Genomic DNA, 19,977 nt, shown 5'->3' on the forward strand with positions numbered 1-19,977 from the left:
TGTCCGTTCCATGAATATATATATATATATATATATATAGGCTATTACCATATCTGTTTTCTTTCGTTCAAGTCGTTCATGATAAGTAACGTTATTTAACGTTAAATAACGTTGTTGAGATACTTCAATGCAAAAATACTTGTTTGCGTAGTAGTAGTCCTTGTGTATTGTCGATTTGATACAAATTTGGGGACCGACCAAACCGATCCACAATCGATCTGATTGGTTGAATTTTTGATTGAGAAGGTTTTGATTGGCTAATAATTTTGAGCTCATCTGAAGTAGCCAATCAAATCGATTTAAATTCCAACGAGAAACCACAACACAATGAAATTTCACTCGAAAGCACAATATATATATGTGTATTTGTTTCAGATGGAACGTGAAATAACGTTGTACCTTGGAGTGGTTTGAATGAGTATGTAGTGATGATGCTATTGTTGTACGCGTACTTGAAGAAGTGCGTGTCGATTATGGTCGTGCACGCCGGCGGTGACGAAGCGCAGCTTGTGTCGGCCCTCAAGCACATTGCAGACTCGGTATGTCACCAATCTCGTCACCAATATCGTCACCCATGTCGTCACCAATCTCGTCACGAGTATGACCTGTGGTACCTTGTACTAGCGTTCGTCAGAAATTATATGGTTCAGTTTGGTCAAAATATCCAGCTTCGTTTTATATACACAGATATGCGTTCACATATTTATTTCCATTTGACGTGATTATTATTGACACGCCCATCCCCACATGTCCTCACCGTTTATATATGTATATATATATGGATATATATAAACGTTGATGACATGTAAATGGACAATATATATATATATATCTTGTCCATTTACCCAAAAGTTGGACCTTTGTGCTGATTCTTTGCCCAATCGATCCATCGATTGTTCTTCACACACTAATTCGATGTTGGATATTTGGTCGAATGTGAGTGGATAATTTGATTGGCTAGTTGATTCTTGATCTGGGTTTTGATTGGTCGTATATCGATTGTCTGCCGAAGTATTTGTTTCTTCTGGTCATTCAATTGAGCACCCCCCCCCCCACTTTAATATTTCGAACAATCAACTTGACAAGATATATATATATATATATATACGTCATGTCTTGTCTCTGTTTTGTAGGCCGAGGTGGCCCCCGTCGATACAACTGAAACGACGCTGCTCCAACTGTTTGACCGCACAGAGCACCTACCAGAGTACGAGACCGAGTCGAGTTTTGCGGCGCTGTGTGCGACCATGTTTCGCAAGGTGACTGGGTCAAAATGGGGGCGAAAGCACCCGACGCCGCACTTGGCTTGTGATTTGCATCTGCCGCTGTTCAGTCGCAAGGCGGTGCACGTGCTGGCCAAGTTTTGCCTGACTTTGAACGCGTTTTACTTTGGCTTTCTGTTCCAGGCGTTTATGGTGCTACTGCGCAAGGCCCGCGGGTGGTCACTCGGCGTCATTGCATCGCAACTGGCGCTTTTGCTCGTCAACATGACGCTGTTGAGTCCACGGATCATTCGGCAGTTCGCGCTCATTAACGGCATCGTCCGCGTATGCCCCGGTGAACTCAAGCAAGTTCTCGAGCACTTTACAGACGTTCTGGAGCTACAAAGGCGGATGGTCAACGCCATCCACCGCCACACAACCACCCATCGACTTGACTTGCACGAGTTGCTCGCCGAGTTGCAAAGCCACGACCCGACCCAATCACGATTTGTTGAACGAGATGTGCTCCGACATGTCATTGCCAACTACGGGTTCAAGTTCTCGAAACTCAAGTTCAACACGTTTGTGAGGTTGCAATGCAAGACCCACGGCACCCAAGTGCGATACGATTTGTTCTTTAAAGTGCTGGAACGCGAAGCCGCGGCGCTGTCGGTCGAACAAGCTCAACGGAAAAGACGACCCGTACAGACCACATCCGAGTCGCCCACTATTTCCCACTTGATCTGAATGACGAATCGAATGAATCAATGTTGTTTACAGTGCAAACAAACTGCACCATTTTGCGATTAATTTCAGCTTTTGTTCAAAATATTTCCACGAACCTCCGATATATTTAATAAAATGGATTTTGGGTGAATTATATTAGGGATTCGGTGAAATATATCGGAGGTTCGTGGAAATAGTTTGAAAATAAGCAGGAATTAATGGTGTACTACTACATAGGTGGGGGGGGACAAATGACTACATATACGAACTACTCCTATTGTCAAGTCGATTGTTCGAAACATTAAAGTGGGGGGGGGGGTGCTCAATCGAATGAGCAGAATCACCAAATAATTCGGCAGACAATCGATCGACCAATCAAGGCCCATAACAAGAATCAAGTAACATACATATTGTATACATACCCGTAGTATTGTCTTTTTACCCAAAATGTGGACTTTTGTGCTGATTCTTTGCCAAATCTATTATCGATTCTTTGTACTGACTTTTGTATGTAAAAATGCTCCAATCACACTAGTTTCATTCACACACTACTTCGATGTTGAATTAGGCGAAGAGTGGATAATTTGATTGATTAGTATTCCACCACTGTTTTTATATTGATTGGTCCAGCTAACTATTGTTAATTCAGATGGTAATAGTATATATGTATGTCGACCAATGAAACAAGTTGTGCTGCGAATACGAACTAGATGGAGCAGGACGGTAATATATTAATCATGGATTTTGATTTTATATATGTGGAAAGGTTGAATTGAAATATTCAGAATGATATTGATAGTTAAAAGATATGTACAAATAGAGGTATCGTACAAAGAGATCAATATAGACTTACTTATCAGGAACAACGTCCGACAGGGAGGTCCTCTCAAATGCACAATTAAATGCTGTAGTACGGCCCAAAAGCAATGAATGAATGGATCCCTGTGTCCGTTCCATGAATATATATATATATATATATATATATATATATATATAGCAATAAGATATATCCAAGTGACTGCAGCTGCTGCTACTTTGGACACACGGGTTCTTATATCATGAACCATTACCGGTATCCTACTAACAGTAAATTGGAAAAAAACTATTTTCGAGTTTCCACTCTATTAATCATATCGAGGTTTTATTAACCAACATTATTTTACAGTTAAAACACAGTTTTCGAGGTTTCCAGTCTAGAGAATTATATATTCGGCACAATAGTATTATTTTTATTTATTTTTTCCATTTTAAGGTTGGTGGATTACTGGTAAGCTTTCAATAGTATGATTAATATTAGTACTAACTAACGTTGTCCTACTGTAATACATAGTCTGGTGTTGGCTTTATTTTAACTCTAGGATTTGAACAAAGGGTTCCCATACGATTATGATAAATCGAAACGACTGGGCGTTTTACTTGGCTGGTGGGGGCTGCTGTTTCCACTGCAGGTCATGCTCAAGTAAACTCACGAGCAGCAAGTCTACGATTAAACGAATACAAAATTGTCGATATACAATTTTGGGCGGGGGGGCAATCGAATCACGCCAACCAAACCGATCCACAATCGATGTGATTGGTTGAATTTCATTGAGAGGGTTTTGATTGGATAATAATTTTGAGCTCATCTGAAGTAGCCAATCAAATCGATTTAAATTGCAACGAGAAACCACGCCACAATGAAATTTCACTCGAAAGCACAATAAATATATATTTCACCAAACATCACTGACCGTCAGACGTAGTGCTTCTATCCCACGGGTATTGGCGTCGAGAAAAATGTGGCTGCCACACCATCATGTACAACAGCATCAGGCTCACTCCGAGCACCACCACGACCATCACATGCTCGGCTACGTCTTCATCTACACTTAGAGTGTTGGAGCAACTTGTACACAAACGACGCCAGTTTATACCAAAGTATCGATCAAAATATGACGGCTGGTCGTGTATCGAGATGGGCACGGGCTGCAGTTGTTCTAGCACTGGTTGCTCCAATAGCTCCGTCATTCGAACTTCACCGTGTCGCATATCAAACACAGTGTAATACTGGTGCAGGAACAGCGAGCCCAAGATCCAAATGTCCATCGGCGACTGAATCAGCCCCACGATCACGGCCGTGCTAGTAGTAGTACTAGACTCGCGAAACGCGTACATGGACGGCGTCAACACACACGCATATCCGTGCGTTGTGCCTATACCATGAAACACGATTACTAGTAGTAACTACTAGATGTCATCGGAATAAGAGTATAGATATGGTGACCATCCATTGGATATGACAGGTACTAGTAGTAGGTAACGATATCATCAATACAATGTATTAACAGTAAATTAACAGTAAGTATGACACCAGAAACGAAAAAATCAAAATATAACAGCGTGCAATTGTTGCAATATAACACGACATATATATATATATATATATATATATATATATGCATCCAACAAATTTTGGGGTAACAACAGGTGCAGTTGTTGCAATATGACACGACTATATGATATATATATATATATATATATATATATATATATATCAAACGAGAGATTGGGGTATTCCGTTTCCACACAACAGGATGCAGTTGTTGCAATATGACACGATTATATATATATATGTACAGTATATATATATATATATCAAACGAGATGGCATTGATATATTGAGAATTGTACCCAGCGTGAGCGTTAAAGGCGGCAACGTGTCCATAGTAGGACAGGCAAACGGACCTGACGAACCGATGGCGTAGCACCCCGCCGCATGCAGTTGAGTTACAACCTATTAACGCTATGAAAACTCACTTTCTTATCGACTACAACAGTGTCACATATCGTACAGCAGTCCACGCAGTAGAAGGCACAGCAATGAAGCCAGTGCCCGAGTCCAGGACTAAGCACGAGCGTTCATATATAATCAGTGTTTGTATTGTGAAGCGAACGATCGTACTAGCTTGGCATCGATTCGTGGTGGTGCCACAGAGCTGCAATGACCCGAGGGTGGCGTTGGGCAGGCCCACAATCCAGTACGAGTGCATTCCGTCCAGCTATACATGAATTTAGAGTGATATGCGATGTGGTTGTATGCGATGTGGTTAGCATTCTGAAGGCTAGGATGATATGGTGTTGATATAGCGTGTACCTCCTCCACTGGCATGCTAGCCCAAACAATCGCTGGATCGTTATAAGGTGGCAATTGTTCGTTAATCGATAGCATTGGCGCAGTTCGGCTCAATGACAGTGAGAACGACTGCATGTAGTCTTGTACACAGGGCGTGGTGAACGCTGCCATGGACTTGAACCTAATATTGGTTGTTGTCATGGTTGAGGCAGTGATGTTTACGATGCTAGTGGGGTGATGAGGTCTTTACGCTAGGCCTAGGATGCCGCTGCTCTGGAGTACTTGGGAGATGGACGCGTCCTCGTCGTAGACGACGCCGAATTGAACGTCGTCGGCCAAGGCAAAGGAATCAATGGAGATGCGATCCTGGCCGACCTTTGCCGACGACATGCCGGACCCGTACGAGACAGTGTACGTGCAACTGCCGCGGCCGCAGTCAGGACGGAAGGATGTCGATGCGATTGCGGCAAATCGCGGCTGGCCGTTACACGCCACGCAGTCCGTGCCTACAGAACGAGCGCAACCGTCATAATTATATACGTGTGTGGCAAAGTACAATGACAAGAAGGAGCAGGATGAGCGGTCACCTTGAACCCACAAATCTGACGACCCCGTGTCCACGATCACGTCGAAGGCTTGAGCCGGTGTGCCGATGGCTATAGTCACGGAATATTGTGTCTGGAAGTCCGATGTCTTGGCGTGCAACTTGCAGTGGATACCGCTTGCTAGTGGAAGGTATGTTGAAAGCATCCACAGCGCCGTCGTCCATCGACCTGCCATTGTACTCCTCGGCATCTTCATGGAAGATCTGTGGAGCGGTCCTCCGGATAAATCTGTATCGGAATGAAGTAGGTAGTCTTCTTTATTCACAACAAATAATCACTTTTGTATACAAACTTATTAATGGAGATTTGCTCAATATTTATATACAGCTTAATCTCGCTTAGCAATTTTTTATATATTTGTTATAGCACATTTGATACGGCCCGACCGTTTCGCCTAATTTTGGCTCACATTTCATTTCGATGGGGAACAAGTTGGCGGCAGCGCGGACAACTCGCCGTGGAGGCAAATCGCCGCCGAAAAAGGTCACTCAGAGTGCCAAGTCTATATCCCTTGACGCAAAGTCATCCACAAACGAGCCACCGATGACCTTTGGGAAGGACCCGACGTTGAACCGCGAGGACTACATCGTGTCCAAGCAAACCGACGCCACAGTGGTCAAACGACCGGGAACGATCAATGGCCAGCAGTTCCTGATCGAGGACTGCCGCGGCACGAATGTGTTTGTGCTGGACCAGTGCACGTCCGTCCAAATCGACGAGTGTCATGGGTGCACAATCTTCATCGGGCCGTGCACCGCCAGTCTCTTTGTGCGCAACTGCTCCAACTCCACCCTCGTGTGCCTCGTTCAGCAGTTCCGGGCCCGCGACTGTGTCGACATGGACATCGCGCTCTTCAGCACCACCGCGCCCATCATCGAGTCGTCCGCAAAGCTCCGCATCCGGCCATTCGCCAGTGCGTACATAGGACTGCAACACCAATTGGACGCGGCCAAGTTTAACGTATGGAACAACAAATGGAGCGAGGTAATATGTCAAGATATTGTCAATTTTGTATTTATTATATATATATATTAATATACAACCATTCATGTTTGTTTTGCTAGATATTTGACTTTACACCGTCTGGAGGCGGTGGCGGCGGCGGCAACTGGACTGTGGGAGAAATGGCGGACGCGACCCGTAAGAGTGCACCACATACAGGTCGAGGAATGGCATATCCTAATGGAATGCGTAGACGTGCTGTCCAAATTACCACCCCAAGTGATTGCGGACGTGGGGTATGTCGAAGACAGCAGCATCGTGCCACTAGTGCTAGGGTTGCCTGCTCGTGTGCCGGACAAAGTCGTGTTCGTGTGCGTGTCGACGGTACGAACATCAAGGAGACTTGAGTTGACATGATCGGCGTGTTGTGATAGGGGAACTCTGAAGTGGCGCGGCAGCTGGTGACGCATGCTACAGTCGACACTGGTGGAAACCATGAGGCGATGCCTAAGTTGATTCAAACGCGGCAATTCCGCGTTTCGCCCGTCCAAGCCAAGACGTTGTTCGGAAAGCAAGCTGCTTCACATATCAAGGTGCGCCAGGATACAAAATGCCATCGCAAGCAATCTAAAGCCATTAACATCTTGTGAATGATAGAACGCGACAGGCAACGGCGTGGAGATCATTGCGATGGAGTGGAGTGCAACGACTGAGGCCATTAGAGCACTACTGGCGCACGAGTCTTTGCAGCAGCATGCTTCCTCCTTCTACGTCGAGGCCGCAAGCGCCGCCGCCAAAGTGGATTTATGCTGGAGCGAATGGAAAGAAGTAATTTGACAAGATCCACGCGAGAATTTCGAAGTTTCGACAGAACGTTGTTTGATTGGTGGATTTAGAAATTATTTCAACCAATTGAAATGGTTGAAGTGGAATCGAATTAAAATTCTGAAAAATAAAATGCAGGTCTCATAGGTTGAGACACTACAATTAAAACAATATAGAAAAAACTACTCTGGGGAGAGGCTCCAATAATAATACATTTGCGTTCGAATTACGTGCCGCCGAGCATTCTGCGCCCGCCGCCAGTCCTTCACATGTTCCGCCAACCCTCCGTAGTTGACTTGGTGAGCAGCAGCAGCAGCGACGAAGACGACGACTTCCCTGTCCATCTGCAGCATCGAACAGTAGATCGCGGCGAGAATGACATCAACGAGCCGGACTCCCCCGACGACCACCACTTCCATCAACTGGATGAACCCATGGAGATCGAAGAAGACGAGCCATTTCAGCCAGTGGTTGAACATCGAGAGGATGTTAACACAACCTCCGTCGTCAATGTGGCAAGCGCGTTGGAATCCGTGCTCAAGGACTTGGAGTCGGAGGAAGATGCCGACGACGAGGCTGCTCCGCCTCCTTCATCCCATCACCCCCAAACGACCCCGCCGTATGCGATCGATCTATCCCAGGACGACGACGACGTCGTGAATGACGGTCACTCCACGGACGATGCTGCGAGTGCGTTCTTCACGTCCATGAGCGCGGTGCTCATGAAGAGCAAGTACGAAGAAGGTAGCTCTACCGACGCGTTTGCAAACCGCGAAGAAGGCGAGCTCTCGGACGATCCAAGTCAGTTAGAACAAGATGCATCATGGCGGCAAAAACAGTTGGAGGCGACGTACCTTCGGGAAGCGCAAGTCGCGCGTCGCCAGGCCGCGCTGCGCGCCAAGACCCTCTCGTCTCCTTCCATATATCCCCCCATGTCCAAGCGACAGCAAAAGAAACTCAAACGAAAGCTGCACGAGTCCATGAGTTATACCGCCCCGACGCCGTCACCGTTGACCACCGTACATCCACTATGGATCATCCAATCGACGTTGTCTCATGTACACATGGTAGAACACGACGAGTCCGTACGCACAGTATGCATCTCCCCAGGATCGCCTGGCACGCCGTCACATGCCGCCACCGCCGCTACCTCCTCCAGAGACCAGCATTCTCCGCGTGCATCGACATAATGTCGTCATGGACGACTCGCCGCTACCATCGCCGTTTCCATCGACCAGCCATCTCCAACATGCTTCTCCTGGGCAATTCATGGGTTCAATGCATCCACCGTCGGGGCCATGTGATCCAGCAGTCGGCGTTTCGCCGCCGCCTTCATCGTCGCCAGATCATCGTGCCGCATTGAACGCCTCTCGAGTTATCGCCTCTACTCCACCTCCATCCTCCATGACGACCCCCCAACACGAAGCGTCTGCCGCCGTGACGCCGCCCGTGGACATCACCCCCACAAATTCCAATGGCCACTTGGACGACCTGTCGTTGCTTGAAACGCTGCGCAATGCTGTGAAACGCTCTGTGAAAAAAGCCAAAGGGTCCCCCCCCCCGGAGCAGAATGCGGCTCCAGTAGTTGGACGACAACTTGGTCGTACAGATGAATCGCCGCCCGCCGACATGCCCGTCGCCGACGTTCCGTCGACCGCATTCCCATGTGGTTCATCCAAGATGGCACTTGGCCCCCCCCATGTGATGAAATGGCCAAGACCTTCCCATGCTTCTTCTCCCCCTCGATCGAGCGGACTGAAGCCACTGACGGCATGTTCGCAGACGGTCGTGATTCAGCTGTCGACGGCGGACTGTAACAACATGCGCAGACGTATGCAGCAAGTTGAGTCGATGGAGAAGGAAGCCAACCCTATTGCGACACTCAAGCTCAAGATTGCCGCCCGGGAAACCGAGCTGCTCTTGCGAAAACAGCAGCAGCAGCACGTTGTCAAATCCATGGGTCCCCCCACCCTTCTGGAACCAGCGACCCCCCCATCCCCCCCCCCGTTGCCATCGTCTGCCATGCTGACATCGTCCCCCACACGAGATGGAGATATTGAGATCGGTCCAAGGACGACGGCGGCGGCGGCGGTCGTGTCGCCGACCATGCTGGATCCCGTCGCGGTGGCGGAGTCGCATATCGGACGATTGGAGAAACGCATTGGCGAGTTGAAGCACTTGATTTCGCAAAAGGAATTGATGCTGGTCGTTGGGACGAGTCGCCAGGGGGGTATTTAAAAAAGATTTAAAAAATATAAAATAAAAAGCACCTTGACCGGGACTGAAACCCGTTTCAACTGTACAGTGTTGGATGTCGTACTTGGTATAGTTAGTACTACTACTCTATAAACTACTAGTAGTGCCCCCCAGTCCTAGTACTATTTTGAGTAATGCTCTGGAGTATTGTCATTAATAATAATAGCGAGAATTCAAACTATTAATAGTTTTATTATTGTTCGTTTTCAATAATTATCAACCGTGGTAATACGGTTTGTAGGTTGAATTTTTGTTTAGAGCTGAACTTTACTCTTCTAGTTTACTACTATTAATAGTATTATTGATTTGGTACGAATATCCGGACCCCGTTCACTCGAATACCAAATCGCTGCCATTGGTCAATCTAAAAAAATCCTTGTCGCTGATTGGCTACATTATTGTTTCTTTTGACTTTGTGCGGCATCGGGAAAGCCAATCAAATCGATCGCGGCGAGATTTGTGAAATCAGTTGTTCGAGAATATTGGGAAATATATTTGTAGCCAATAGTATTCACAACACAAATAATATTTCACGTTTGGTGTATGATAGTTATGTCGTTGAAAACGACTGATGGGCCAATCTAGTTCATCCGACGGTACAGTAGTACCGTAGTAGTCGAAACCTACACAATCTCATGTGGGGCTGTCTTGCAAGTGAATAGAAAACGCAACCAACTCGTCCACGTCATGGAGGACCGTGAGTAGTTGTAGCTGGTCAAAGTACATCAACGGCTGCGGGTGGTCGGCAGTAACGGTGTCGCATGTCCACATGAGGTGTTCGTCTAGCGAGGTCTCGACGCTCCAAGCCACCAATAGCGCATCTGAGAGGCAGTACTTGAGCGTTTTCTGCACGAGTTTGGCTAGCCAGTGCCTTGTGGACGTCTACTGGGTCCGTGAGCAACAAGTTTCTGTGACAGAGTCCAAAAGTTACGTACGTGCAATGTCGTCGTAGACGGGTGCAACCATTGATCCATCACCACGTCGCACATCGCCCGCATATTCGCCACAACGTGAACTGCGCCGACACTCAACTTGGCCCGAAGCGCGTCATGCCAGAGCATGCGAAATGTATTGCACACAGATGGTGATTGGTCGAGACAGTCGATCGTACAAACTGCCACGTCACCAGTCAAGTGAGTCGCATCCAGCACCACTTTTGACTGGATGCTGGTCAGCGTGGCCGTTATCGCAGGGTCGACTATATCTGTGACACTGGACGGTGATAACGTTGTCACATGGGGTTTCATCTCAAACGTCACTGTGACGCTGGATGGCAACGTGTCGGACGGGCTCACAACGACCACCCGTCCAATGGATCTGGCCCACGCTACAACAAACATAGAATATATATAATATATATTATGAATTTGCCACAAATATATTTCCCAATATGCTGTGCGATTCGTACAACCGATTTCACAAATCTATAGATTTGATTGGCTTTCCCGACACCACAGAATGCACGACGGAAAATATAATGTAGCCAATCAAAGCGAAGAGTATTTTCAGATTGACCAATCGGAACGCTCTGTGATCGGGGTTTTAGTAGTCTTGGCGTGCTTCGATTGAACAAAAGGGTATTGAAAATTCGTACCAAATCAAGAAAAAAATATATATATATATTGTTCGGTTGGCCAATTTAGATGAAACATAATATTTAGGACCGAAAGGGGAGCAAATGTACCTAGGGACGACGTCCAATCGACGGGTCCTCGGGCGTCGAGTGTCACATGCTTCAGCTGTACCCGCATCAACGCATCACTCATGTTGGTTCCGCCCGTGATTTTGCCTTCCATGTGCATGTGTAAGTGCTGCACAAAGCCAGACTCCTATACAATTGTCCATTGTTAGCATTGCCAAATATAACACGATCTGTGCCAACACTCGAAAAAAATGCTAATCGAATAGTATCATGTCAAATCGATTCGAGCTCAATCGATGGAAGCAGCCCATCAAATTGATATATCGATATATCGACCAATCAAAACATCCCCAACACAAATCGATTGGCCAATCAAAACCCTTTCAACATACACACAACATATCGATGGAATTTGGCGACTTAGCCCACACACAAATAATATATATCGAATATTTGGCTGAAAGAAAGAAAATAAATAGTACCAAGGCACTTGTAAACGCTTGCAACAGACGCTGGACATCTCCCAGTGCTGGTGGAATCGCATTGTCCTGATGGGGACAAGAGGGGTGAGACGGGGACGAGGGTTTCCGACCCACGCGAATTCCCATCAATTTAGCGCCTCCCTATTTCAAATATATATATCGTCAACAACTGGAATACATACTAGGATGAATTTGCCACTAATATTGTCCAATATTAAGTATTGGATGAGTAAAAACCCGATTTCACAAAATGTCGCCACGAAATATTTTATTGGCTGTCCGGATACAAACACAAAGTAACAATAATAATGTAGCCAATCAGCAAACAGTAATTTCAGAGTGACCAATGGGAGAGACCGGTTTCGTCAGCGCGATTCGATTGAACCGAGTCTGGCCATATTCATTCCTTATATAATATATATTATTTGATATATATATATATCAACACGCACACTAGAGGTTGCAAGATATATAGCAACCTACCGTGGATTTCGAAACGCGTAAAGTTGCTGCATGGGCCATCCACGACGACAGCGTCGCGAGCATCGTGGGTAGGTGGAGGTGACACTTGAGTCGAGTGAAATTTATTCGCACGGGCACTTGCTTTTGCAGGGCGTGGCGTCTACGCACTTCCCCATATAAATAAACAAACACTACTGTACAAGGCTAAACTCGAATCTGCATATGGATGTCATCTATTTTTCATATATATATTATATATATACACTAAATTCGTGTTTCAGTACTCGAAGTCACACGTACTTGGCAGAGTCGATCAACGAGCCAAATGAGATGGCGGCAACTTTGTCTGATGTGGCTGTTGGTTGGCTGTGACACTGTAGCAGCAAAAGCTCCAGCAATCGATCCCACGTCACAGCCCACATCTCCGTCAACCCAGCGACCCCGTCTTGGTCATGTGGCTACAAGTCCACCCAACCAACATTCAGCCTCTCACAATATATATATATATATATATATGTTGTCTGACTACAAGTCCAATCCAACCAACATTCAGCCTCTCACAATATATATATATAAATTTTATACTGCTTTCATTATACAAAACCAACAAACGACGTTGCCAAAACAGTTTAAATATAGGCTGACAGGTCACAAGTCGTAGCTTTTCACACTCGTAGGATTGTATGTACCCCTGGGTCGAGAGTATGTTGTCGGATATATGTCGTAAACTGAGCCAGCGACGGAAATAAAACATCTAGGCCTTTGTATTGTCGAGTCAGAACGAGCAAATTCAGCTGCGGCCGCGTGAGCCCCAGCACATGCAGCACTTGGCTGGCTACATTCTCATCTCCTTCTTTTGCATCTTCTTTGGAGTCTTGGAATGAGCCATGGACAGTTGTCGCAAGGTCCAACCCGTCCACGACCACTTCCCCTGCCAACTAACAACCACATTAATTAGGGCTTTGGATTTTTAGGAATATTAATATATACTACTGTACAGTAGGATTCAATCATATCTCAAAACAGGGGATATTTTTTTCGTGAATAATATTATTTCATAGTGTCGTCAATATGGAATCGCCAAACGTTGTGTTCGTACAGGATGGTTGGTGGACTTGTGTACCTACCTATCTGTACACTCCAGAAGGTATATATATATAATATATATATATATGGAATTACGATTTATGTATATATATGTATATATCACGTCTACACTAATATATATATGTATCGATTACCTTTTTATGTATATATATATATATATATATATATATATATATACGCGCCTACACTAAACATGTGGCGTCGTCGCCAAGCAGTCGACTTTGTATCGTTTCCAGCGATCCAAAAATGGCAGGTCATCAAAGGTACACACCATGTATACTATTAAATATTTCGAAACTCACTATTATATATATATATATTTGTCAACAATACCTCGACACCACTACCAGGTCGAAGCAGGAGCTCAGCCAAGTCGGACGGCAGCGACGTCGTCACTACGTGAGTGATGTAATGCGTGGCAATCTCTTCTAATACAAGCTGGGCCAACGCATCGGGGATTCCTAGGCCCCCTACGCACAAATAAAATTAATTAAAAATAGATTAAATATCATATTTTCAGAAAATTAATCCCAGTTTAAAAAAATAATCTTTTTTTGTTCGAAGCCATATACGCTTTAATCTAGTACCAATAAAAGAACGAGGTTTATGTTGTTCATTGTTGTTAATATATATATATATATATATATATATATATCCCAAATGGCCACGAACAGTGTGGTTTCTTCACAAGTATATATATATATATATATTTGCATCATCGTCGGTTGATGGAAACATTCTAAATGGCCACGAATATGTAGTACGATCGTCACACTAATCATCTACGATAATGACCTCGATATTGCATGGCCATGGCGGTAAACGCTACGGGAGTCGAGTTTGATCGATCCAATGTCCACCCATGGTTTTGTTGTTGGTAGTTCAAAATCCAATGGCCACGAAAGTGCATATCCACGTCTACTTGCGTCCATTTGGCGTTTGGAATCCGCGTGCCTTTGTCTCCTTTCACTTTCACCCCGTCGAACTGGCCACAGAACGCTCCGTGGAATATCACGACCACGTGCGACGTCGTGCAAGTCAGCGAAAACGAGAGCTCGAGCCGCTCGACCCAAAAGTCCTTTAGCCCGACGAACATGCCGCCGACGCTGGCGCGCCAGATGTACCCTTTCTCATGAGGGAACCAGATGGCCCGTTGGACCAAATCTCGCTTGGATTGGAGTGTTTTGTGGGGTAGAGTGGCCAGTTGCGCGCGGAGTTTGGCTTTGGTGAGGCGCCAGCGAACGACGCGGGCCGTGCTTACGCGGTGTATCTTGGCCTGGGCATGGCTTAACTGATGGAGATGATAAATCCAAGCGGATTCAAGCTCAGCTGGGGACATGGAGGGTGGAAAGTATCGAAGTGATGGACTCGATATTAGTGGAACTTCTGGAGACGGGGAAGTGGAGGAGGATGCGACAGAGTTCATGGGATCATCCGACTCGGTGGAAGGCACGGCGGGGGCGGCTTGAGATAAGGGGAGATGGCGGCGGCGGCGGCGAATCCATCGGCGACGGCTATGAAGATTGTTTCACCATATATATATATAATATATATATATATATATATATATTTGACGGAATAGTATGTATCGTTGATCGAACACTATTATGTATAGAAAACGCTAGTAGGTGACGTAGTGTATACTAAGTAGTAATACATATATATGTGATGGAATGCATACATATAACATTACGACGTGGTATATAATAAATATATATTTGATCGAATATATATATATATAATAACGTTGACCCACCGAACGTAGTCTGCCATCCCTGCCGTGTCGTGGCTTTCGTCGTTGAGTAGCATGTACTTGAAGCTATGTGAATATGATGGTAGGGTAAGTAGGCATAATGGGGAGTGGAAGGAGTGAAATGCATGAGATGATAGTCGTACTTGGAGAAATCAAAGGCATATGTCCACCCTTCTCGGTCGCAGTTGCAATACGAGGAATCAATCTCCCACGGTCCTGTCCATTCATAGCCTTCCGGGAGCGTGAGTTCAACTTGATGCATGTCTTGGGACGATGGACTTCCGCTCGCACGACTCCATCGCTTTCGATCGAGGACCAGCAAGTGCCCTTGTGCGTAGCGATCGATGGATGAGGGGGTGGCGGAGTCAAGATCTGGATGGACTAACTACATGTACCTGGATACGTGCTCCCAAACGACATGGTGAGGTAGGAATACCGTTCGTTTTCAAACAAGTCGTCCACGGCCTCATGCGACACTACATCGCGGACGTCGTACTTCAGGTGCACCTTTTGGATCAGCGCTTCCTCGTCGCCTTCGTACTTTTTCAGGAGGGACTCAATGGAGGGTATCTTCGACGGATTATGCTCCGTGTAGAATTGCACCAGGCGGTCGCGATGTGATAACGCGCTCGACGTCATGCCGCCGCCATCGTCGGTGACATCGCTCGGCAGGATAGTCGACATGGATTCAGTATTTTCGCATATTTGGGATACAACTGCAAATGATTTTTCATGGATTCGCAAAAATATGTGATTATTCTGTGAATAATTTCGCCATTTGACGATTAATTTAAAAAATAGGGTAAAAAGTGCAGGCATTTTCCATTATTCGGTCGTATTTCGACCTTAATTGGAAGCTTTTTGCTCGAATTTGATCCATTGACACACAGTGTAGACCAACATTCGCCAAAACACAACTCATCAAAGCATTTGACAACTTGACCGGTACTGTAGGATAGGACCATGCCCGTAGCTGCGATCATCTTCGACCTCGGTAGATCTACGACGATGCACTGTCCTTCCACGAGCGGCATGTGGTGATGATGTGACTTTTGTAGATGGGACCCTCCTTGACTCGGAGATGCTCAGCGTGCAAACGTTGATAGAAATCGCAGGTCCGACCTACACCCTGGACCTGCAGAAGCGCATCCTCGGCATGCCAAGCCATCAGTGGACTCGGATTGTCGTCGACGAGCTACACTTGACCATCTCGCCTGAAGAATTAGCCCATCAATGGCATGCTATCCTCGCTACGAAGGTTGCGTCCAGTGTATTGCTTCCGGGTACACACACACCTGTCCAAGTTCGCATGTGTGCATCCCCATCTCATGTGTCACTTGTAGGAGCGTTGGAACTAGTGCAGCGCCTGCAGACGAATCCGCTCGTAAAGGTGGCGTTGGCCACCTCGTCGACGTCCAAAGCGGTCGCAAACAAGCGCTCTGTGCATCCGTCGTTGTTTGAAGGATTTGAGGTCACCTCCTCCTTTCATATGTGTGCTTGTTCGTCCGCATTATCATTTAGTGTAGGTGATCGTATGCGGAGACGACCCGGCAGTGCTCCATGGCAAGCCCAGCCCCGACATCTTCCTCACCGCGGCCGCCCGCCTCGGCATCACCGACATGTCGACGTGTGTGGTGGTTGAAGACTCCCCGAACGGCGTCCTGGCTGGCCGCGCAGCTGGCATGCAAGTGGTGGCGGTCCCCGACGCGCGATTCTACGACCGCAAAGACATTGCCGCCCGATTCACCGACGCCGACATCGTCTTGGCGTCGCTCGAGCACTGGCATACTGCCGTGTTTTCGTGATTGGGTATTATTCGAGCAAGTATGTAGTACTACTACTTGGAAGTAGCTTACTATAATATCAAAGCCTTTACTATCCCTCGGGCATAGTAGAATAAATACTATTAATAATAGGAGGACCCCTTACTAATAGCGCGTGTGCAATATCAATGAAAAACAACGTAAGGTTAACGTAAAACTTGACGTTAAATGATTCACCGGTGCTAAAGTACTTGATTTGATCGAGGCGGTACACCACCAATTGGTGTGTCTTCGATGCACTAACGTTATCCTATCATACAGTGTGAAGGTTCAGTGTTTGCCTAGTACTACAGTACATTGTAGCTACGCCGGATTGTGCTTGATGTACGTACGTAGTCAGAAGAGGGTATGATTCAAAGTGAGTGAAGTGTGCTTAACGAACTAAGTAGCCCCCAGCTGCCGCCGTAATTAGCGTCTACTCTTGAGTACATTCTGTACTTGCTTGTGAATACTGTCTTGTCCATGTCGTCTGGGCTCATACGCATGTATCTGCCAATAGCCCGACGACGACTAGTTCAAGGTTGTAAATCATTTGGCGCCACCAAGCTGCTTCAAGGTCTCGTGAATGCGAGGTAGGGGATGGATATATGTACACGTCGCACCCTGTCACTGCGTTGAGGGTCCGATCATCGATGCAAAACCACGCTGATCCGTCGATGGGAAAAGCCACTGGCGGATTCAATGAGGTCTTTCCGTAATAAGGGCCCGTCTGGCAAACCGTCAGATCAACCGAGCGATATGAAGATTGTTCATGCCGTTACCATTAGCCTGAATCTAATTCTTGAAGTGGTCCAAAACGCGATATTATTCCAAAATGGGCCTTTTACCTCCATTTTGAAAATGGCATTTTGTCGTTTATCCCATTTTGCGAGAAAATGGAATATTCTTTTTGAAATGTTGCCAGACGGGCCCTAACTAACAGTAAATCAACGATTTCTGCACGGCGACACCGGTATTGGTCGTTCTTGGGCGGGAGGAGCCGTGCCAGTGTTGATGGCATGTTCGACGCCCATCACTGCCGCTGGTAATACCAAGGCGTCAGCTTGTGTCAATTGGGGAAATCGCCGCAGTACGAGGCGTTGGTCGTGATTCAAATGGCCCAGATGAATGGCTGGCCTCTTCCATAGGTAGTAGAGCGCTGACGCCCACGGCGGCGTTCACATTGGTCAGCCACCCCTCGACCGCATCGATGGATAGTGACGTCGACCATATCCAGAACCTTGAATTCGTGGCTCAGCGGGGTCCCGTTGACGACAAGTGAAGCTCGCACAAGGCCATGCTGTATTGATCCATGAAATCTCTGCCTAAGAGTAGTTGACCTGTCATGCTCGGCACACAACATGGACTTCGACGACGATGTGATGTGCCGTCTTGGACGGTCGATCCCTCCACGCATCGGACTTGTGGAGGGACATTCACTTCCCGTACATCCCTCGACGTACCCCCCCCCCGCCCTTTTCACAGGAACGTGCGACTCGTTGCCATGTTTGCACCCCACACAGCTCGTGGAATAGCTGTCTGTGTACTTTTGCGTGCGGCCATGGCGACGCCGCCCATGATCCAATGCCAAGTGGACAGCCCGATGTAGTCCTGGGGTTTCGTATGCCATTCAGCGGTTGTTCAGTATCAAGACACGACGCGAGGCTGCTTGCAGTTGTTGTGACCTGCTTTTATGTTTGTCGACGTTCGCCGCAGCAATGGTAGATGGTTTGGCTATATTTAAAATATCTTCAAATTTACTGCGTTTGGAAACCCATGCCAGTTCAGCAGACTCGGGGTGACTCTGCCCTTAATTTTTCTGATACGAGCCATGGTTTGTAGCTGGTCTGTGGGTGGGGACGGTCAAGTTCGGGCAATTCCGGTGCAAGTGATTAGGTGACTGGCAGTGCCAGCATAGTCGGGGAGGCGTAATAGAGCCTCGACTACGACTAAAGTGCCGATCATTGCTGGGTCGACCGATCATTGCTGGGTCGATAGCCGCCGCCACGCCCACCTTGCATCCTTTGAACCATCATCTCCACGCTGGCCACGAGGGTGCGTAGCGCCTTGTGCGTAAAATCCTCCACTGAAGCAGCAACTGGCTCATCTTCTTCCGTGGCCGCCCAGGGCATGGTCACGGTCGAGGGTGTCTTGATGGCTCGAATCTCGCCATTGCCTACACCAACGCCATCCGAACGGAACATCTGTTGTAAACCAATAGCTGCTTGTGTGACGTTGGCCGGGTTGCGAATGCGACTCACCCACGCGTATTGAGGCGGTAAGCCGTTGTGGTAGCAGGCCACCAAAAACTGGTGACCCACGTTGTGGCCCTTCTTGGCTGCTTCAATCGCTTGGCCATACGTAACCCATGTCTGGTCTTTGCTTTTGACGATATGGCTCATAGCGACTCGAATGTCATCGATTGTCTCGATGGCCGTATGCGAGTACTGGTCTCGTAGAGCCTTGCCACCGTAGCCGGAACTCGCCCATAGTGCTGCGTCCCCGTCGGGTTTCTCGCACAAGAAAGCACCGTGTGCCGCGTCCGTATCGATTGGAATGTTGCGGCTCCGATCATATCCTCGAACCACGATGTTGCCAGAGTTCATTCGAGTTGAAGCAGTCTTAGCCTTCTTGGATGGACGTGCGATGTCGCTGCCTTCGATTGGCGCGTCGCTGTTTGGAAGTTGCGGGACCTGGGTGTGATCCTCGTCTTGAGTCTCATCGTCGGTGCCGCGTTCACTGGGCGACACCGTGGCCGTACGTCTGGCTGTTGTAGCTCGTCGTGCCTTTCGTTGTGGACTTCGTGCCATTGAAGTTCAATCTTCAAATGAAGGTGGGTCGAAAACGCCATGACTGTCCCCCCCTATAGTGTACAGTACATGGTTCTTGTGTGATACACAACCGATTTTATGTACGTACAGTAGGATGACTTCAGCACTTAGCATCGCTTACTACATAGTAAGACGGTGGACGAGGTAGCTACCCGGGGTACAGTAGCTAACCCCGTCAATACTCACAACCCTGCTGTAGTGTCCACTTGCAGCAGCGGCCTGCGCTGGTA

The 19,977-nt window shown here is 47.1% G+C and overlaps 7 protein-coding genes across 10 annotated transcripts; 4 read left to right on the top strand and 3 right to left on the bottom strand.

Moving 5' to 3' along the window:
• Nucleotides 1-374: 374 nt before the first annotated feature.
• H257_05593 (hypothetical protein) lies at nt 375-1,949 on the top strand (the record flags this gene model as incomplete). Its single annotated transcript, XM_009830514.1, has 2 exons — nt 375-539; nt 1,134-1,949. The coding sequence occupies exons 1-2, from the start codon at nt 429-431 to the stop codon at nt 1,947-1,949; spliced, it is 927 nt and encodes a 308-aa protein (XP_009828816.1). The 5' UTR covers nt 375-428.
• Nucleotides 1,950-3,195: 1,246 nt separating this feature from the next.
• On the bottom strand, nt 3,196-5,850 carry H257_05594 (hypothetical protein). The gene is made up of 9 exons (XM_009830515.1): nt 5,628-5,850; nt 5,291-5,546; nt 5,062-5,221; nt 4,870-4,966; nt 4,760-4,812; nt 4,599-4,701; nt 3,842-4,120; nt 3,659-3,790; nt 3,196-3,408 (listed from the first exon to the last, which is right to left on the bottom strand). The coding sequence occupies exons 1-9, from the start codon at nt 5,839-5,841 to the stop codon at nt 3,341-3,343; spliced, it is 1,362 nt and encodes a 453-aa protein (XP_009828817.1). The 5' UTR covers nt 5,842-5,850; the 3' UTR covers nt 3,196-3,340.
• A 129-nt stretch (nt 5,851-5,979) lies between these two features.
• Nucleotides 5,980-7,595, top strand: H257_05595 (hypothetical protein). Of its 4 annotated transcripts, XM_009830516.1 has the most exons (5): nt 5,980-6,629; nt 6,710-6,785; nt 6,841-6,971; nt 7,022-7,180; nt 7,245-7,595. In XM_009830516.1, exons 1-5 carry the CDS (start codon nt 6,066-6,068, stop codon nt 7,422-7,424), a joined length of 1,110 nt encoding a protein of 369 aa, XP_009828818.1. In that variant the 5' UTR covers nt 5,980-6,065; the 3' UTR covers nt 7,425-7,595. The 4 variants fall into 4 exon arrangements, with proteins under 4 accessions (XP_009828818.1, XP_009828821.1, XP_009828819.1 ...); XM_009830519.1 differs by having other exon boundaries at nt 6,841-7,180; XM_009830517.1 differs by having other exon boundaries at nt 7,022-7,595.
• Nucleotides 7,596-7,613: 18 nt separating this feature from the next.
• On the top strand, nt 7,614-9,715 carry H257_05596 (hypothetical protein). Its single transcript, XM_009830520.1, has 2 exons — nt 7,614-8,431; nt 8,484-9,715. The coding sequence occupies exons 1-2, from the start codon at nt 7,682-7,684 to the stop codon at nt 9,648-9,650; spliced, it is 1,917 nt and encodes a 638-aa protein (XP_009828822.1). The 5' UTR covers nt 7,614-7,681; the 3' UTR covers nt 9,651-9,715.
• Nucleotides 9,716-10,195: 480 nt separating this feature from the next.
• Nucleotides 10,196-15,807, bottom strand: H257_05597 (hypothetical protein). Its single transcript, XM_009830521.1, has 12 exons — nt 15,510-15,807; nt 15,258-15,441; nt 15,118-15,180; nt 14,157-14,875; nt 13,695-13,831; nt 12,944-13,192; nt 12,555-12,712; nt 12,276-12,414; nt 11,793-11,933; nt 11,353-11,497; nt 10,604-10,995; nt 10,196-10,550 (listed from the first exon to the last, which is right to left on the bottom strand). Exons 1-12 carry the CDS (start codon nt 15,796-15,798, stop codon nt 10,302-10,304), a joined length of 2,865 nt encoding a protein of 954 aa, XP_009828823.1. The 5' UTR covers nt 15,799-15,807; the 3' UTR covers nt 10,196-10,301.
• Nucleotides 15,808-16,056: 249 nt separating this feature from the next.
• H257_05598 (hypothetical protein) lies at nt 16,057-17,040 on the top strand. Its single transcript, XM_009830522.1, has 4 exons — nt 16,057-16,108; nt 16,173-16,397; nt 16,458-16,585; nt 16,641-17,040. The coding sequence occupies exons 1-4, from the start codon at nt 16,078-16,080 to the stop codon at nt 16,917-16,919; spliced, it is 663 nt and encodes a 220-aa protein (XP_009828824.1). The 5' UTR covers nt 16,057-16,077; the 3' UTR covers nt 16,920-17,040.
• A 1,837-nt stretch (nt 17,041-18,877) lies between these two features.
• H257_05599 (hypothetical protein) lies at nt 18,878-19,726 on the bottom strand (the record flags this gene model as incomplete). The annotated part of the gene is made up of 1 exon (XM_009830523.1): nt 18,878-19,726. The coding sequence occupies one exon, from the start codon at nt 19,724-19,726 to the stop codon at nt 18,878-18,880; it is 849 nt and encodes a 282-aa protein (XP_009828825.1).
• Nucleotides 19,727-19,977: the final 251 nt, after the last annotated feature.

This window comes from Aphanomyces astaci (genome assembly GCF_000520075.1).
Source record: "Aphanomyces astaci strain APO3 unplaced genomic scaffold supercont1.10, whole genome shotgun sequence".
NCBI lineage: Eukaryota > Oomycota > Saprolegniomycetes > Saprolegniales > Verrucalvaceae > Aphanomyces > Aphanomyces astaci.

What these genes read in the sequence shown, in the direction of transcription:
- H257_05594 (XM_009830515.1), bottom strand. Translation starts at nt 5,841, where the DNA reads ATGAAGATGCCGAGGAGTACAATGGCAGGTCGATGGACGACGGCGCTG. An exon ending in CTTCTACTGCGTGGACTGCT is followed by an intron (nt 4,702 to 4,759) that starts GTACGATATGTG and finishes TAGCGTTAATAG; the next exon opens with GTTGTAACTCAACTGCATGC. An exon ending in GCCTTTAACGCTCACGCTGG is followed by an intron (nt 4,121 to 4,598) that starts GTACAATTCTCA and finishes TTCATGGTATAG; the next exon opens with GCACAACGCACGGATATGCG.
- H257_05595 (XM_009830516.1), top strand. Translation starts at nt 6,066, where the DNA reads ATGGGGAACAAGTTGGCGGCAGCGCGGACAACTCGCCGTGGAGGCAAA. An exon ending in AGAAATGGCGGACGCGACCC is followed by an intron (nt 6,786 to 6,840) that starts GTAAGAGTGCAC and finishes TGGAATGCGTAG; the next exon opens with ACGTGCTGTCCAAATTACCA. An exon ending in TGTTCGTGTGCGTGTCGACG is followed by an intron (nt 6,972 to 7,021) that starts GTACGAACATCA and finishes GTGTTGTGATAG; the next exon opens with GGGAACTCTGAAGTGGCGCG.
- H257_05596 (XM_009830520.1), top strand. Translation starts at nt 7,682, where the DNA reads ATGTTCCGCCAACCCTCCGTAGTTGACTTGGTGAGCAGCAGCAGCAGC. An exon ending in CGCCGTCACCGTTGACCACC is followed by an intron (nt 8,432 to 8,483) that starts GTACATCCACTA and finishes TACACATGGTAG; the next exon opens with AACACGACGAGTCCGTACGC.
- H257_05597 (XM_009830521.1), bottom strand. Translation starts at nt 15,798, where the DNA reads ATGTCGACTATCCTGCCGAGCGATGTCACCGACGATGGCGGCGGCATG. An exon ending in AACATACTCTCGACCCAGGG is followed by an intron (nt 12,713 to 12,943) that starts GTACATACAATC and finishes GTGGACTTGTAG; the next exon opens with CCACATGACCAAGACGGGGT. An exon ending in AAGCGTTTACAAGTGCCTTG is followed by an intron (nt 11,498 to 11,792) that starts GTACTATTTATT and finishes ACAATTGTATAG; the next exon opens with GAGTCTGGCTTTGTGCAGCA.
- H257_05598 (XM_009830522.1), top strand. Translation starts at nt 16,078, where the DNA reads ATGCCCGTAGCTGCGATCATCTTCGACCTCG. An exon ending in GTCCAGTGTATTGCTTCCGG is followed by an intron (nt 16,398 to 16,457) that starts GTACACACACAC and finishes TGTCACTTGTAG; the next exon opens with GAGCGTTGGAACTAGTGCAG. An exon ending in CGTTGTTTGAAGGATTTGAG is followed by an intron (nt 16,586 to 16,640) that starts GTCACCTCCTCC and finishes CATTTAGTGTAG; the next exon opens with GTGATCGTATGCGGAGACGA.